The sequence below is a fragment of the Arabidopsis lyrata genome, assembly GCF_000004255.2.
Source record: "Arabidopsis lyrata subsp. lyrata unplaced genomic scaffold ARALYscaffold_4, whole genome shotgun sequence".
NCBI lineage: Eukaryota > Viridiplantae > Streptophyta > Magnoliopsida > Brassicales > Brassicaceae > Arabidopsis > Arabidopsis lyrata.
The window spans coordinates 4256280-4271916 of NW_003302552.1; the positions used below are offsets into that span (position 1 = coordinate 4256280).

At 37.9% G+C, this 15637-nt stretch overlaps 1 protein-coding gene and 1 long non-coding RNA gene across 3 annotated transcripts; one reads left to right on the top strand and one right to left on the bottom strand.

Moving 5' to 3' along the window:
• Positions 1 to 1907: 1907 nt before the first annotated feature.
• Positions 1908 to 3352, bottom strand: LOC110229417. Its single transcript, XR_002332829.1, has 3 exons — positions 2996 to 3352; positions 2800 to 2870; positions 1908 to 2656 (listed from the first exon to the last, which is right to left on the bottom strand). It is a non-coding gene; the product is annotated as an uncharacterized LOC110229417 (long non-coding RNA).
• Positions 3353 to 4340: 988 nt separating this feature from the next.
• LOC110228960 (probable E3 ubiquitin-protein ligase rbrA) lies at positions 4341 to 6697 on the top strand. Of its 2 annotated transcripts, XM_021027448.1 has the most exons (5): positions 4341 to 4837; positions 5159 to 5904; positions 5992 to 6039; positions 6074 to 6196; positions 6303 to 6697. In XM_021027448.1, exons 1-5 carry the CDS (start codon positions 4451 to 4453, stop codon positions 6493 to 6495), a joined length of 1497 nt encoding a protein of 498 aa, XP_020883107.1. In that variant the 5' UTR covers positions 4341 to 4450; the 3' UTR covers positions 6496 to 6697. The 2 variants fall into 2 exon arrangements, with proteins under 2 accessions (XP_020883107.1, XP_020883106.1); XM_021027447.1 differs by having other exon boundaries at positions 4350 to 4837; positions 5992 to 6216.
• The last annotated feature ends 8940 nt before the right edge of the window (positions 6698 to 15637 follow it).

Consider the following 15637-nt stretch of genomic DNA (forward strand, 5'->3'; position numbering starts at 1 on the left):
ATCACGGGGAGATCTTGGCAATACATGAGGCCAGCCGTGAGTGTATGTGGTTGAGGTCGATGACTCAACACATACGATCTAATTGTGGCATGGACGATGAGAAGGGACCAACGGTCATGTACGAGGACAATGCGGCCTGTATCGCTCAGCTCAAAGAAGGTTACATCAAGGGAGATCGGACGAAGCACATCCTACCTAAGTTCTTCTTCACACATGATCTACAAAAGGATGGAGAAGTTCAAGTGGTACAGGTCCGATCCAGTGACAATTCAGCCGACCTATTCACTAAGGCCTTACCAACATCGACAGTGAGGAAGCTCACACATCAAATTGGAATGCGAAGACTTAAGGACTTTCAGGGATGACCAAAACAAGGGGAGTAATACGTGCTGTACTCTTTTTCCTTCACCATGGTTTTGTCCCAATGAGTTTTCCTGTTAAGGTTGGGTTTTCCTGTTAAGGTTTTAATGAGGTAGCATCCCCAAGCGTATTACTGAGATCCTTTGGCATCTACACGGTTATGTCATCCAAGGGGGAGTGTTGTAAACCACATAACGGATGGACTCTATAACCGTGGCACATGTCCATGTTCTAGAAGGCCCATGTCTAGCTTCTAGAAGACTCGCCCAACCGACCAAGGCCAAAGACGGTTTATGTTAGTCTTAGTGGGCTTTAGTGTTTCGTAGTCCAATTGGGATTTGTCTCCCCTATTGTGTATATAGGATAAGTTGTAATCTCATTCATTAATCAATAAGAATACACGAGATTCATAACAAAAAAAAAAAATATATATATATATATATATATATATATAGGGTCATTGAAATAAGACGAAAATCAACCACTTATCACAATTTAAATAAATTTGAGGTTGATTTTTCTAAAATATTTTTCTTTTCCTAAAATTCTCTCTTTGTATCAACACTTAAACAAATAGCTAGTGTAATTCCTCTACAATGTTCCTTTTAATCTTTTATAAACAAAGGTAAGAACAACTTTATTGGCGTCTATTACATAGAAACTCCCTATTAAATTAAAAGATATTGTTATTTTATAGTTGAGATACCCTACCCAAATGGGTATTATTCAACTGATGAAGATGATGCTTTGTGAAGAGACACCATGTTGTTTGTGTCTTATGAAAATTAAGTAACTTCCCAAAACTATCGGTTGACTAAACCGATTCGATATGTTACCATATGATGGGTGTAAACCGACCATAAACCAACACTATCCCATCACTAGGTTAGTCGCCAATACATAGTTCAATCTAAATATACATTTTTACAGGGGATTTTTGCATAAATTCTTTTGGATCCGGGTTTGACCCAGTTTTAGTCTATTCGGATCTTGGATAAGCAATTTTAGGGATGTTGTCTTAATTTCAAACTGATAAATGAAGCCATGTTGTCTTTAATTCATCTACTTATTCTTATACTATTTCCATATTAATCATCTCCGGATACTTAGCATTTACCATACCTAATTGATTAACTCCATTTTTACCAAAATCAAAACAAATAACTTCTCACATTCCTTAAGTGTATATTGTTCCTTTATTTTCGCAATGCAATCTGCATCAAAGTTATTTTTTGTATCTGTCAATTTAAATCCCTTCCAAATATGTGTTTCCCTCTACTAAACTATTATTTCGCATATTCGTTAAGACTACAATTAATTCTTTTATTAATCATATTCGTTAATTTCCTTAACTTCTTATCACACCTCCATATATATTCTCTTCTTTAATTGAATCCACAATTTCCGCCACATTCAATTCGTTTATATTCAATTCCGTCTCAACGATGAGATTTTGTAAACTAACCATATTTGTTTATCTCATTGTATCCTATTTATATGTTATTTGTTATTTCCTGCCAAAAATAATATATTTAAAACGAAATTAATTACTTTTTAAATATCAACTAAAAGATTTAGGAAATAACAACCATTCCCTCAAATATCTCCATTAATTGTCGTTGAATACTTTCTATAATTTACAATCCCTTACAAATCAATTTAATTACTACCAACAAATCATTTTGGATATTTCAAATCAACAAGATCTCTAACAATACAATTTCATAAACAAACTAATGATGCATTGTTTACAAATCTATACGTTTTCTTTCCAAAAGCAAGATTCCAGTATATATTCTTGCAACTAATCACTCATCATATCTCTAATATCTCTACAAAATCGATTTAAGATAAAAAAAATTATGACTCATAAATTACCATATTCTTGGCATATTCCATATTACTGTAGATTTGAAAGATTTTATCCTTAATTAGTTGCTATTTAGGATTTTTGTTTTGCGTGATAAGCTACGGATATCGACCTAATGTTGAGCCTATAAATAATCTACACCTAAACGCTAATAAACATCACCAAACACCAAAAACCACAGCATACTTTTAAACCATTATACTCACCTTTGTTTTCTTTGATGTTTCTGCATTCTTAGTAATTTCATATAGGACCAAACTTGGGACTTGAATGGTGGCATTGACGTTGTAGCCACGGAGGAGTAAAAGCTTGACATTCAAGACACTATGTAACCGGAAGCTCTGGTAACGCAGGCCACCTTTTCTCCATCGGGCATCTCTCTTCACTTTATCTAATTAGTAGAATTAGTGTGGCTGGTGGGATTCACTATTAAAATGATAAACAAATGCCATAGTTATAGTTTCATACATTTTTAGTTTGATAATCTAATTTTAAATTTGCATTCAAAGATGTGTAAATGTAATTACGCAAAGAAATTGGAAATTTTAGAACTTTGAAATCAAAATTACCTTTGCCTAACTTTGCTTTTAGTACCTCGATTCCCACTTTCATCATCTATGTGGGATTCTTCTTCTACTCCCTAATTAAGGACGAAAGATTCGATTTCATAAGCATGAACAATTATTAGCAAATACTAATCGATTAAAGATTCTTTGGAAATCAAAACCAAAGCATGCTTATGAAATCGAAGAAGGAAATTAATACCTGAAGAACAAAAGATCTATATTAAATGAGCGTCCCATATCATATGTAGCTATTCATCACGGTCGTGCTTGCCAGTTCTGGAAAGATCTTTGGACACCCTTTGTACCTCTTGGAGCACTTTGATGGATCGCTTGGTCCTACTACTGATCCATTGTGTATAATTTTACAATCGAAACAAAAATCGAAAAAGAGAATGAAAATGGTCATGGTTCTCTTGACTGCATCATGGTCACGACTCTCTTCTTCTCACTTCTTTTTTGCCTCGACGGTACCGCTTCTACCTACGGCAATTAGTTGGGCCATTTTGGGCTACTACTTTGCTTGGGTTGGGCTATTTATACATCACACTTATTTCCTCTATTTATCAGTCAAACAATACTTCAAAATTTTATAATTGAGAAAATTGTAATACCATGTTATATTATTTATGATACAAAATGCATAAATATAATTTTGTTTGTGTTCTACTACGGGTTAAATCCTAGAGAATGCCATTACTACAATTTTTTTATCTATTAGTTAATATAAAAAAAACTTTATCTATATAAAAATATATATTTTATCTATATTTACATTAACTAATAATACAAAATATGAATACATATTCAATATTGTTAATTTTCTTTTTATTTTAAATATTTATAATTTTAAGAATTTTATAAACTTTCAAATAAAATAAATATTTGAGTTTTAAGGAAATTCTAAGAAATTTAAACATTATAAATATTTACAAAATATATTAATACGGAACGGTATATTACGGGTGAAATCCTAAATAAAACAATCAAAAGACTATTTGAATTTTGGGTCGATATTATTTTATTAGAAAATGACAAAATGATGTAGATTTCACGGGACAGGTTTATATGGTCGGACGAGGTTGGGTCGATATTAATACAATATGATATACTACAGGTAAAATCCTAGAATTGACAATCAAAATATAACTATACAATCTTAATTCTTAAACACTAAACAAAACTAAACAAACAATATTAACAAAACAAATAAAAAATTTAATTTTAATTTTTTACTTATAACATATCGTCGGTGTACCATACATTTAAATCAAACAAAATAATAATATATATCTATAGATCATCTTAAAAAATTTTAATTTTATTATTTAGTAAAATTATAGGCCCGCGGTACACCGCGGGTTAATATCTAGTATCAAATAAAACATTAGGGTGTGAACTGTGAAGTGTCAACAATGCGGGATTCGTCTAATTGATAAGTTTACCTTAAAAATTATATATCATAAATACATATTAATGAACATTTATAGAAAACTCAATCGATACCAAACCTAAAACGGTTACAAATATTACGGTGCTTTAATAACAAAATTTATTTGGCAACTTCTCAAGCACGCTTTAGTAGTCCCTCTCTCTTCTTCCTCTATATATTAGTCTTCAGATTTTCACGAGAAAATTACTAGAATACTAAACAGTCATGGAGAGACACGATCAAGACTTAAGCTACAAAAAACGGCGATTAGATTCTACGATAACCGGAGATTTTCCAAACCCTAAAGGCGAGGGTTCTTCTGCGGTGGCAAAATTTGTGGACAATGTCTTCTACAGATTGTATTTCAAGGGTTTGGTGAATGACGAGGCGGTTTCGGAGGGTGTAGAAAGGACTGTAAAGGCTGGATTTGGGGTTGCGATTTGCGATGAGAAGGATAATTTGGTGTATCAGATTAAGGAATCACTTAGAGACATTGAGATTAGCCGTATAGGAGTAGAGATCATGGCACTGATTCGTGGGTTAAGTGAATCATTTGATTTGGGGATGAGAAGGGTTGTGATTTATTGCGATGACGATTGGATTTACCAATCTGTAAGTGTTTCTGTTCTTTGTTATTGATTTGGTTTAGTTGTTCTGGAATCATGAGACTATAATGGTGATTTATTTTGCATGTAACATGGAGAAACCACTCCAAAACTAGTTTTTCTAAATAGTATAGGAAACCTAATTTTTTAAAATCTTGAATGGTGAGAAAATAGAGTTTCAAATAACAAAAACCAAAAACTACTAATGCAAGCTTTTTCAAAAAGTCTTGATTATTGTAGAATCTCAGAAGAGTAATGAAGATGTTAACTTTGATTGTGATGATATAAGGTCTTAGTTTAAGGAGAGTGAATCTGATTTTTATTGCAGATAATTGGTAGAGGGAAGTCTAAGAAGAAGATCGACCATCTTGTGGAAGAAGTTCAATGCATTTTAGAAGAAATGGCCTGTAATGATGCTGTTTTGGTTGCGCGGAACGATGTTAAGTCTGCTTTTCGACTTGCAAGAGAAAGCATAAACAGTAGCAGCGTTGATGTGAAGGCAGAACAAGGAGAGAATTGTGTCATTTGTTTTGAAGAAACCGATGCAGAGCGCATGTTCTTTACCAATGAATGCATTCACCGTCATTGCTTTACTTGTGTGAAACAGCATGTGAAAGTAAAGCTTCTTAGCGGAACTGTGCCCACATGCCTTGACTATGGATGCAAGTTTGAGCTCACCCTTGAAAGCTGTAGCAAGGTTTTGACACCAAAGCTGATTGAGATGTGGAAACAAAAGATGAAAGAAGACTCGATTCCCGCTGTAGAGAGAATCTATTGTCCATATCCAAACTGCTCAACATTGATGTCCAAGACCGAGCGCTCTAAATCAACCGATGAAGGGTCAAACCAATCAAATGTTAGGACATGTGTCAAATGCAATGGACTCTTCTGCATTGATTGCAAAGTACCATCGTATTCTGATTTGTCGTGTGCTGATTACAAGAAACTTCACCCTGACCCTCTAGTTGATGACTTGAAGCTAAAGTCTCTGGCAAACGACAAAATGTGGCGTCAATGTGTCAAGTGCAGGCACATGATTGAACTTTCTCATGGCTGCAACCACATGACTTGCAGGTATTTATATATTTATGTAACTTGATTATGCTATTTCATTCGAGTACTTTCATTTCGTAATGTTTTCTTTGTGCGCGCATTGTGTAGATGTGGTTATGAGTTTTGCTATCAATGTGGGATTGAATGGAAGAAAGACCAACAGATTTGTCCTTCTGGTTGTCTACAAACTGGACATGGTGATTATGATGATGAAGATAGCAATGATGATGACTCGGAACATGATTGTGAAGAGGATATGTGTGACTGCTATTACGATGAAGATGGTGTTCGTTGGATTGACTGGGAAGATTTTGTGGATCACCAAACCGCACAGTGATGCTTTGCTCTCTTATTTTACTACTTTGATTCTTAAACTCTCACTGCATTGTTGTGATTGACTTATTTTATGGTTCTTGCAGCTACGACGCACCAATGGATGATCAGGATGTGGTATACAAGTATCCTTCTCCTGAGCAGTTGTTCAGTGAAGAAGGGAATGCTGATGGAAATGATGACAATTGGGACGATTACAACAACTATGGTGGTTTAACTGATTCTGGCGATGAAGGAGGCTTTAATGAGGACTTTTTTAGAGATTATTATTCTCTTTGATTTCTGTTTGGATCAACACAGAGATTATAATATGTTTTGGAACACATTACATTTTGTTTCTTTGGCATTTTCTTTCTTTTATGAATTTTGAGACATTTACAGACACACTGTAGGGTGTGTCCTAGTAACATCTTTGGGGTTTTGATTTTTCAAAACCTTTTTCACCGTGTAATAAATATCATGGAAAAAGCATTAGCGGTAACTCATATTTTTCTTCAAACTCAATTTCTGATATTTATTTAATAAAAAACTGGAGGCCAACATTTTTATTTTTTATTTTTAATTATACTATCACACTATCACATATGTCAAACATAACTTTTCTTAATCTCATTCTCTTAAACCACTAACCAAACATATATATATATATATATTGTAAAGTCCAAACATATATATAAATCTCCTAAACCTATAGTTACCAAAGATTGATAATTTTAAGTTCTTATATTATTCCCTAGTTTAGCTATATCAAAATTTTACAAATTAAATGATTTAACTTTTTAAGAATCTTAACTAATACTATTAATTAAGAAATACATGTATGAACTTCTCCTCAGACTTGAAAACATCAATTTGTATTGTTCTGCAAGTACACTATACAAATCGAATCAAATCAAATATATAAGTAATAATTATAACATACAAATTGTTTTGTTATTATCACCCAACACATGTAAAGTTGATATAGAGAACTATAATTCTCCAATGGAACTTTCATTACAAAGTAGCTCCCGCTACCAAGTCTCAAGTCAAAGCAAGCCAAATCTAGCCAAATCTTAAACACTTATATAAACTTCACATCTTCTACGTAATCTACGAATAAGTGAGCTACTGTACTGGTCTTAAACCCTCCAAGTCCTTGGATTTCAACTTTCCTAACACTATTCATCTCGAGATTGTAGTAGAAAAGATAATAAGGCCGGTCAGATAAACCATACGGCGACAACACAATTTCACATGTCCCATTCATTCCAACAATACGCAGCTTAGTAGTATATTCAACCATATTCCTCCACATAAAAGGCAATACATAGCTACGCTTCGTCCATCCATTTTTCTTGACATCCTCAAGAATCAACAAATCAAAACTTTTACTGCTTCGAGTAATTAGCCCCGAGTTTGAACACTGAAATATACCCAACCGACCCTTGTAGTTAATCAGTCTCGACTCATATTTAACTATCATTCCCTTAGGTTTGTCGATAAAGCTCAACTTCTCATTCCTAACATCAAAACAAACGATAACAACATCCTCTCGATCGCAATTGAGCTTACCAAAATAATAAAAACAACCATTGATGCAAATCCCACCATCAAACACTGGACGAAAAGGTTTGCAACATTGGAGCAATCGCCAAATCATTTTACCACCAGCTCCTAATGTAATAACATAATGCTCTCCATGAGTATTGAATTTATGGTGCGGTGACCATTTAGTGCAAAATACCTTGAATTGTTTCTCAATCGGATCATACCCCAAAACGCTTTTCGACCACATCATCATCGATTTCAATGGAGGCAATGTTACTGATTCACTTGTGATTGGATTACAAATCACAAGCATCCTTCTCTTATCTTCGAGACATACCAATCCACGAACTGGTGGAGAAATTTTAGAGAAACGATCAATTGGTAGATAAGTACCGTGACGAGTGGCTTGAAGAGACGAATTTTGGTGATTTTGAGGTGAAGTGAAGAAAGGTAAGCCACCGTCGAGTATGAAGGCGAATAGAATCAGAGGCTAATTCGGAGATTTGGTCAAGAACAGTTCGTCGAATTCGGGACGGCGAAGAATCGCCGCCCACGATTTCGACACGCGGCGACAGTTGGGTATAGATTTTGCTTGCAATCTTGAGATGATATCGATAAAGACATCAGATGGGATCGAATTGAAGAGTGAAGAAGGTGTAGTGCATCGAGTAATGGTTAGATCACGATCCTCTGAAGAGAGCTGCTTCAGCTTTTTCATGGCGGAATAAAAGAGACATTAACCCTAAAGTGGACTCGGTTTTATAGTGAGAGACTTAAGGCTCGATTTCAGACTGACTTAGTCAGAGTCCATTGGGCCTAATCACTTATTTAACTTCTACTAGGCCCGTTATTCACCATAATAATGAAAATTTCAAAAAATATACAAATTGGTTCTGACCAGCACCTATTAGTGAGAACACACCAAAACCAGTAGCATTATGAGACAAAAACATATCAGAGTCAGCACATATACTGATATACAAGTCTAAAGACCAGCAGCAACACATAGTGAAAATACACCAAAACCAGCACCAACAAAAATCTAAATAAACAAGCAGAATTTGAATGAATCCAAAAACCAGCAACCATGCCAATAAACAAGCTCTCGTACCAGACTCAGCCATATTATGGCCAGGTTGACCGCTATGCATAATGTGTCTACCTAAGTCCGCGAACGCTTGATGCAGGAAAAGGACTAAACCAAAGCCCCATGAGTTTTTGGAGTCCAGCTTCGCATCAATAATCGCAAAGGTTTACCCTCAAGTGGTTGCTAAGAATGGTGTTTACATTAGGGAAAAGGGGATTTTCATACCCGTACTATCTGCACCGTGAATTTTCATACCTGGACAAATTCGTAGGATATTTTACAACCTAAACTTCAATAAAATTTAAATCTCATACCTATACTTGATACAACGTGCAAAAATCAGAGTCAATCTAACGGGTGTTAGTCAACTCCGTTACGGTGCTGAGTCATCGTACACGTGTACGCTGATCCCACAACATTCATGGAATCAGTTGGTATTCGGTGCTTCTCATGTGACTACGGCTCGCGGGTTCGAGTCCCTAATTTTGCAAAAAAACTTAAAACTTTGAGAACACATATCAAAATGACGTCGTTTCGATATGCACCGTAACGGAGTTGACTAACAGCCGTTAGATTGACTCCGATTTTTGCACGTTGTATCAAGTATAGGGTATGAGATTCAGATTTTATTGAAGTTTAGGTTGTAAAATACCCTACAAAATTGTTCAGGTATGAAAATCCACGGCGCAGATAGTACGGGTATGAAAACGACGTCGTTTTGATACACGTCAGCGTACACGTGTACGATGACTCAGCACCGTAACGGAGTTGACTAACACCCATTAAATTGACTCTGATTTTTGCACGTTGTATCAAGTATAGGTATGAGATTCAAATTTTATTGAAGTTTAGGTTGTAAAATACCCTACGAAATTGTTCAGGTATGAAAATCCACGGTGCAGATAGTACGGGTATGAAAATCCCCTTTTCCCGTTTACATTACTTAAAAGATCTGAAACCTGCCTCCCATTTTGGTAAATCTAGGCATTCATGGTTCATTGAGATCGAGATGATGTACTGCACCTACTTAGTCAAGGCATTTGCTTGCTCTTTGCATTGATTTGTCAACCCACAAGATAACGGTTCTCAAGTACTGCCACTAGAATCTGTTTATAAGGAGCCAAAGCTGGAAGAGATAATACATCAAGAGGTGGAATTAGCTTATTGTGGGCTGCCAAATCCACGCAAAGAGCAACCAAATGCCTAGTTTGAAATAGGTAAATAGGGGCAGAACGGCCTCTCAAATCTCCATCTCCATAAAAACTTTGCCTAAAGCTAAATTGCATCTCCCATCCTCATAATTTTCCCTTTTCTTTATGTCTTCGTCGTCGAAGTTTTTGCTACTATCGGGGTATACATTGTAGTCTAGAGGAATCTAATCCACCAACCGAGATACATGATCCTCAACTTCAAGGTCAAACCGATCCATTGTATATCATCTTCTCTTTTAGAGTTACTACCATCACTGCAAAATTAGACGCACGATGTTAAAAGCCGAAACAAAAACTGAAACACAAGAAGTTAAAAACCGCAACACATTATCATCAACATCAAACCAAGACATGACTATACTATATGCATCCTTAAAATCACAGACAACTTAATAATTAACGTATGCTTTAGTCACAAATGATGACCAAGAATTCAACTAACCATCTTAATTGTTCCCTAATAAATAGGCACAACTAAATTTGATTAAGTAAAACACAGAACATAAAAACGAAATTTAACAATAAAAACTTCTATAGCACACATCTTGATCGACTTCCCACTAGAGCACGTCTCGCAAACTGGGGCTTACAAATTGATACAAGCTGCTGTCTCTGTGGCTCATTCGCTGAAACTCGGGACCATCTCTTTCTTCACTGTGAAGTGAGTGAAGATCTCTGGGCAGAAGCAAACCGCAGACTAGGGTACGCACCGTTTACCTTCCACACTTGGGAAGCTTTCTCCCTCCGTAGGCTGGTCGCTCAGGTTGTCACTTACGAAATCTGGAGGGAGAGAAACAACCGTTACCACAACAACATCTCCACAGAGGTCCGTGTTTTATTCAAGGCGCTTGATAGGCAGATCCGGTACGCCATTATCGGAAAGAAAAAACGTAAGCTTTTTAAAAGTCTTATGCGTGTGTGGCTCAAGTATGACTAGAATTATTTTTTACTCTTTTCTCTGCTAGTAGATTCTTCCTTGTTTTTAACTTTTTTGCCAAGGAATGATCTGTTGTATCAAGTACATTGTAGCTTCTACAAGCCTTTTCATATAATGAAAATTCACATATTTAGCAAAAAAACTTATATAGTTTGTTCAACAGCCGATCTGCTTCAGGCATTTAAACAGAAATGAACATACAGCTAAATTGTCTCTCAAGTTTCCTTCACCGTAATAATATGATGATGGCCTCAATCAACTTACTAATACAGTAGTCAAAACTCAAAACCACTGAAAGTACTTGCAATTACTAAAATTGCATTTCATAATCCCAAAACCTTAAAAATTAGTAAGTTTTCCTCAGATCCACACATATACTCTTATTTGTTATCGGTGAAGATTGAGGAGATGTGTTAGACAATGTAGTTATTGGGCTTCGGTTTGTATAGTTGGGCCTTCGTTATGTCTTATATGACGGTCTATTGTATGTGTATATATATGAGGCATGTTTGCCCTAATGTGAACAAGAGAGTTTTCCCAATCATATCTCAAGCTTATCATGGTATCAGAGCAGCTTTCCTGAAAACCCTAAAGTTTTTTTCTTTTCCTTCTTGCTTAAGCTAGTTGCTTTTGGCAGTTTCTTTTGGTGTTTGTGTGAGTTCGTGAGACTCTTGTCCTCTTGTTTATTTGTGTGTGTTCGTATTAAGCTTCTTCAATGGTGAGTGAAGGTGAATCCTCCGGGTCTGAATCTGATGTTGAGACATCAACAAAGAAAGTTGAAAGTCCAAAGAAGGTTGCAAGTAAGAAGAAAGTTTCTCCTTACGCTATGTTCGCTTCTGATAACCCTGGTGCACTGATCTCGTCGGTTCAGCTGAACGGAGAAAATTACAACGAGTGGGCCACTGAGATGCGTAATGCACTTCAAGCTAAGAGGAAGATAGGATTTATCGATGGGACGATCGAGAAGCCTCCTCCCGACAGTGATGATCTCGACTCATGGAGGTCTGTGAATTCCATGATCGTAGGGTGGATCCGTTCGTCAATCGAACCAAAGGTGCGCTCCACTGTGACGTATTTCGTGGATGCTCACAGCCTTTGGGTGAATCTGCAACAACATTTTTCGGTGGGTAATAAGGTACGTGTGTATGAAGTCAAGGCGCGTCTTGCCTCGTGTCGTCAAGAAGGTCTCTCTGTGATGGAATATTATGGACGTTTGTGTTCTATGTGGGAAGAAATTCAAACATACAATTTATATCCGCTATGTACGTGTGGTGCTGGTTGGGAGTTTGAGAAAGAACGTGAAGAAGAGAAGGTTCACCAATTCATCATGGGTCTCGATGATGCTCGTTACGGTACCATCGTCACCTCCATTATTGGGACAGATCCACTGCCGGACTTAGCCACGGTTTACCAGAAGGTTATTCGTGAGGAGCAACGCCTCAAAGCTGCCCGTGTTCGTGAACAAGGTAGTGAAGCTGTTGGTTTTGTAGCTAAAAAAGACGTGTCTCAAGAGTCTTTGGCTATGGTGGCTAGGTTTGAAGCGTCTAGTGGGCAATCTCAGCGGCGTGTTGTTTGTTCTAACTGTGGTAGAACGGGTTATGAGAAAGCTAACTGCTGGCAATTGGTGGGATTCCCTGAGTGGTACACGGAGCGTGGCAAGTCAAGTACACGTGGTGCGAGTCGCGGACGTGGTGGTTATCATGGGGACATGTCTGGTGGAGGTCGGGGTCGTGGAAGTTACGCTTCCTCCGGTCATGAGTCTCCTTCTTATGGGCGTGGCTCGTCAGGTGGTCGTAATCAGAATGCTCAAGCGCACACTGCTCATGCCACTACATCAAATTCCTCTGTTTTTCCCGACTTCACACCCGATCAGTTACATGCATTGTCTCAGCTAATTCAAGAAAGGACTGCTCCTTCTAATGACAAGCTCTCTGGTAAGTTATATGGTGACCTCATTCTTGACACAGGCGCCTCCCACCACATGACCGGAGTACTCTCGTTTCTCGAGATAACAAGTATTTTTCATTGTCCTATTGGTTTCGCTGATGGGAGTAAAACATACGGGAGCGTGATGGGGTTTATTACTTTAAGGATGTCATGGCTGCTCGTGTTAACAAGGTCTCGGCTTCTACAGATCAGATTTTGTGGCATCGCAGACTTGGGCATCCATCATTTTCTGTTATTTCGGCTTTACCGGTGTTGCCGCCTGCATTTTTTAATAATGTTGGTCCTAGTCCTTGTGACACATGTTTTCGGACTAAACAAACTAGAGAGGTGTTTTATGACAGTTTGAATAAATCAAAAGAATGTTTTTCGATTATTCATTGTGATGTTTGGGGTCCGTATCGCGTTCCCGCTTATTGTGGCGCTGTGTATTTTCTTACCATTGTTGACAATTTTTCACGCATGGTATGGACCTACCTAATGCTAGAAAAATCAGAAGTGAAGACCATTTTGACAAATTTCTGTTCTATGACTGAACGACAATTTGGAAAAATGGTAAAGACAGTTCGTAGTGACAACGGGACGGAATTTATGTGTCTATCCGCTTATTTTCGGAGCGAAGGAATTTTGCATCAAACGTCTTGTGTTGGAACTCCACATCAGAACGGGAGGGTTGAACGCAAACACCGACACATTCTCAACGTTGCAAGATCATTGTTATTTCAGTCAAATCTGCCGGTACGGTTTTGGGGAGAGGCAGTTCTAGCGGATGTTCATCTTATTAATAGGACTCCATCTAAGGTCCTAAATGGCAAGTCCCCATATGAAATTCTACATGGTGAGCCTCCTGTGTATCAACATCTCCGCGTCTTTGGTTGTTTGTGTTATGTTCATTTACGAGCTCGTGACAAGGATAAGTTTGGGGAGCGAAGTCGTCGTTGTATCTTTGTTGGCTATCCTCTTGGTCAAAAAGGTTGGAAAGTGTTTGATCTAGAACGACAAGAGTTTCTTGTCTCACGAGATGTGGTTTTCAACGAAGAAGAGTTTCCATTCTCTACGTTGTCTATACAGCTCGTGTCTCCGAATGTTACTTTGAATCCAACATTGGTGTATGAAGATGATGATTGGATAGTAAATCAGGTCCCGACGTGCAACGACAGGGGGAGCTCGTCACAAGAAAATGTCGGATCGACCTCCCAGAAACACGGATCGATCGATCCGCCTACCTTTGACGCTGGAGCGATATCGTCTGCAGACACCGGATCGATCGATCCCGTCACTAGAACGATCGACCCAGACCAGTCTGGTCCAAATGCCAAATCTGTTGCAACGCCGGGATCGGGTACTCCTTTATCTGGATCGCCTGCTACACTTGCTCCTGCAGTCACTGAACAATTGGGTCAAGGCAAACGTGTCAAGATTCCGTCTTCTCGACTACAAGGTTATGTCACCTATAATGCGAGCACTAACATAAACCCATCACATGCTCACGCTTGCTCCGCCTCATCCGCCAGTGAAACGATCCCAGGTACTCCTTATCCTCTACTTGACTATGTCTCCGACGAAATTTTTTCTCCTTCGCATCGTGCATTTCTTGCAGCTGTGACCAAGGGTTATGAACCGCGCAGCTATAACGAGGCAATTAAATTTAAAGAATGGTGTGATGCAATGGGTATTGAGATCGATGCGTTGGAAGCTAACCACACATGGGACATTGAATCTCTTCCTCCTGGTAAAGTTGCGATTGGATGCAAGTGGGTTTACAAGCTCAAGTATAACTCTGATGGTACTTTGGAATGTCATAAAGCTCGTCTAGTTGTAATGGGAAATAATCAGACCGAAGGCGTTGATTACGATGAAACATTCGCTCATGTCGCAAAAATGACTACTGTGAGAAATCTCCTTCGCATTGTAGCTGCTAAGAATTGGGAAGTGCATCAAATGGACGTATACAATGCATTTTTACATGGGGATTTAGACGAAGAAGTCTATATGCGTCTACCTCCTGGTTTTAAACATGATGATCCTACTAAAGTTTGTCGTCTTCGAAAATCTCTTTACGGTCTCCGCCAAGCACCGCGGTGTTGGTTTTCTAAGCTTACCAAGGCTTTGAAAGAGTATGGTTTCTGCCAGTCCTACTCTGATTACTCGTTGTTCACTTACTCTAAGGATGGCATTGAAATTCGGGTACTTGTGTATGTTGATGACTTGCTCGTTTGCTGTAATGATTTGTCTACTCTCTCTGTTTTCAAGTCATATTTAGGAGAATGTTTCAAGATGAAGGATCTAGGCCGTTTGAAGTATTTTCTAGGCATTGAAGTTGCTAGATCTGCTGATGGGTTCTTTCTCTCTCAGCGAAAATACGCCATAGACATTATTGCGGAGATGGGTCTTCTTGGCACAAAACCTTATTTAACGCCCGTCGAACAGAATCATCATTTGGCTCTCGATGACGGTCCGTTGTACTCTGATCCACAACAATATCGACGGCTGGTTGGTCGTCTCGTTTATCTCTCTCACACTCGTCCGGAGTTAAGCTATCCCATACACATACTTTCACAATTTATGCAGTCACCGCGTGAAGCTCATTGGGATGCTGCTATCCGCGTAGTTTGCTACCTCAAGAGTGCTCCGGGCCAGGGAATTCTCCTTCGCTCTGACGCTGATCTTAGTCTTTCAGTTTAGTGTGATGCTGATTATAATGCTTGTCCT

Excerpts from the sequence above, each read along its gene's own strand:
- LOC110228960 (XM_021027447.1), top strand. The coding sequence starts at position 4,451 with ATGGAGAGACACGATCAAGACTTAAGCTACAAAAAACGGCGATTAGAT. Across the intron at positions 4,838-5,158 it reads ACGATTGGATTTACCAATCT|ATAATTGGTAGAGGGAAGTC; the intron begins GTAAGTGTTTCT and ends TTTTTATTGCAG. Across the intron at positions 5,905-5,991 it reads TGCAACCACATGACTTGCAG|ATGTGGTTATGAGTTTTGCT; the intron begins GTATTTATATAT and ends CGCATTGTGTAG.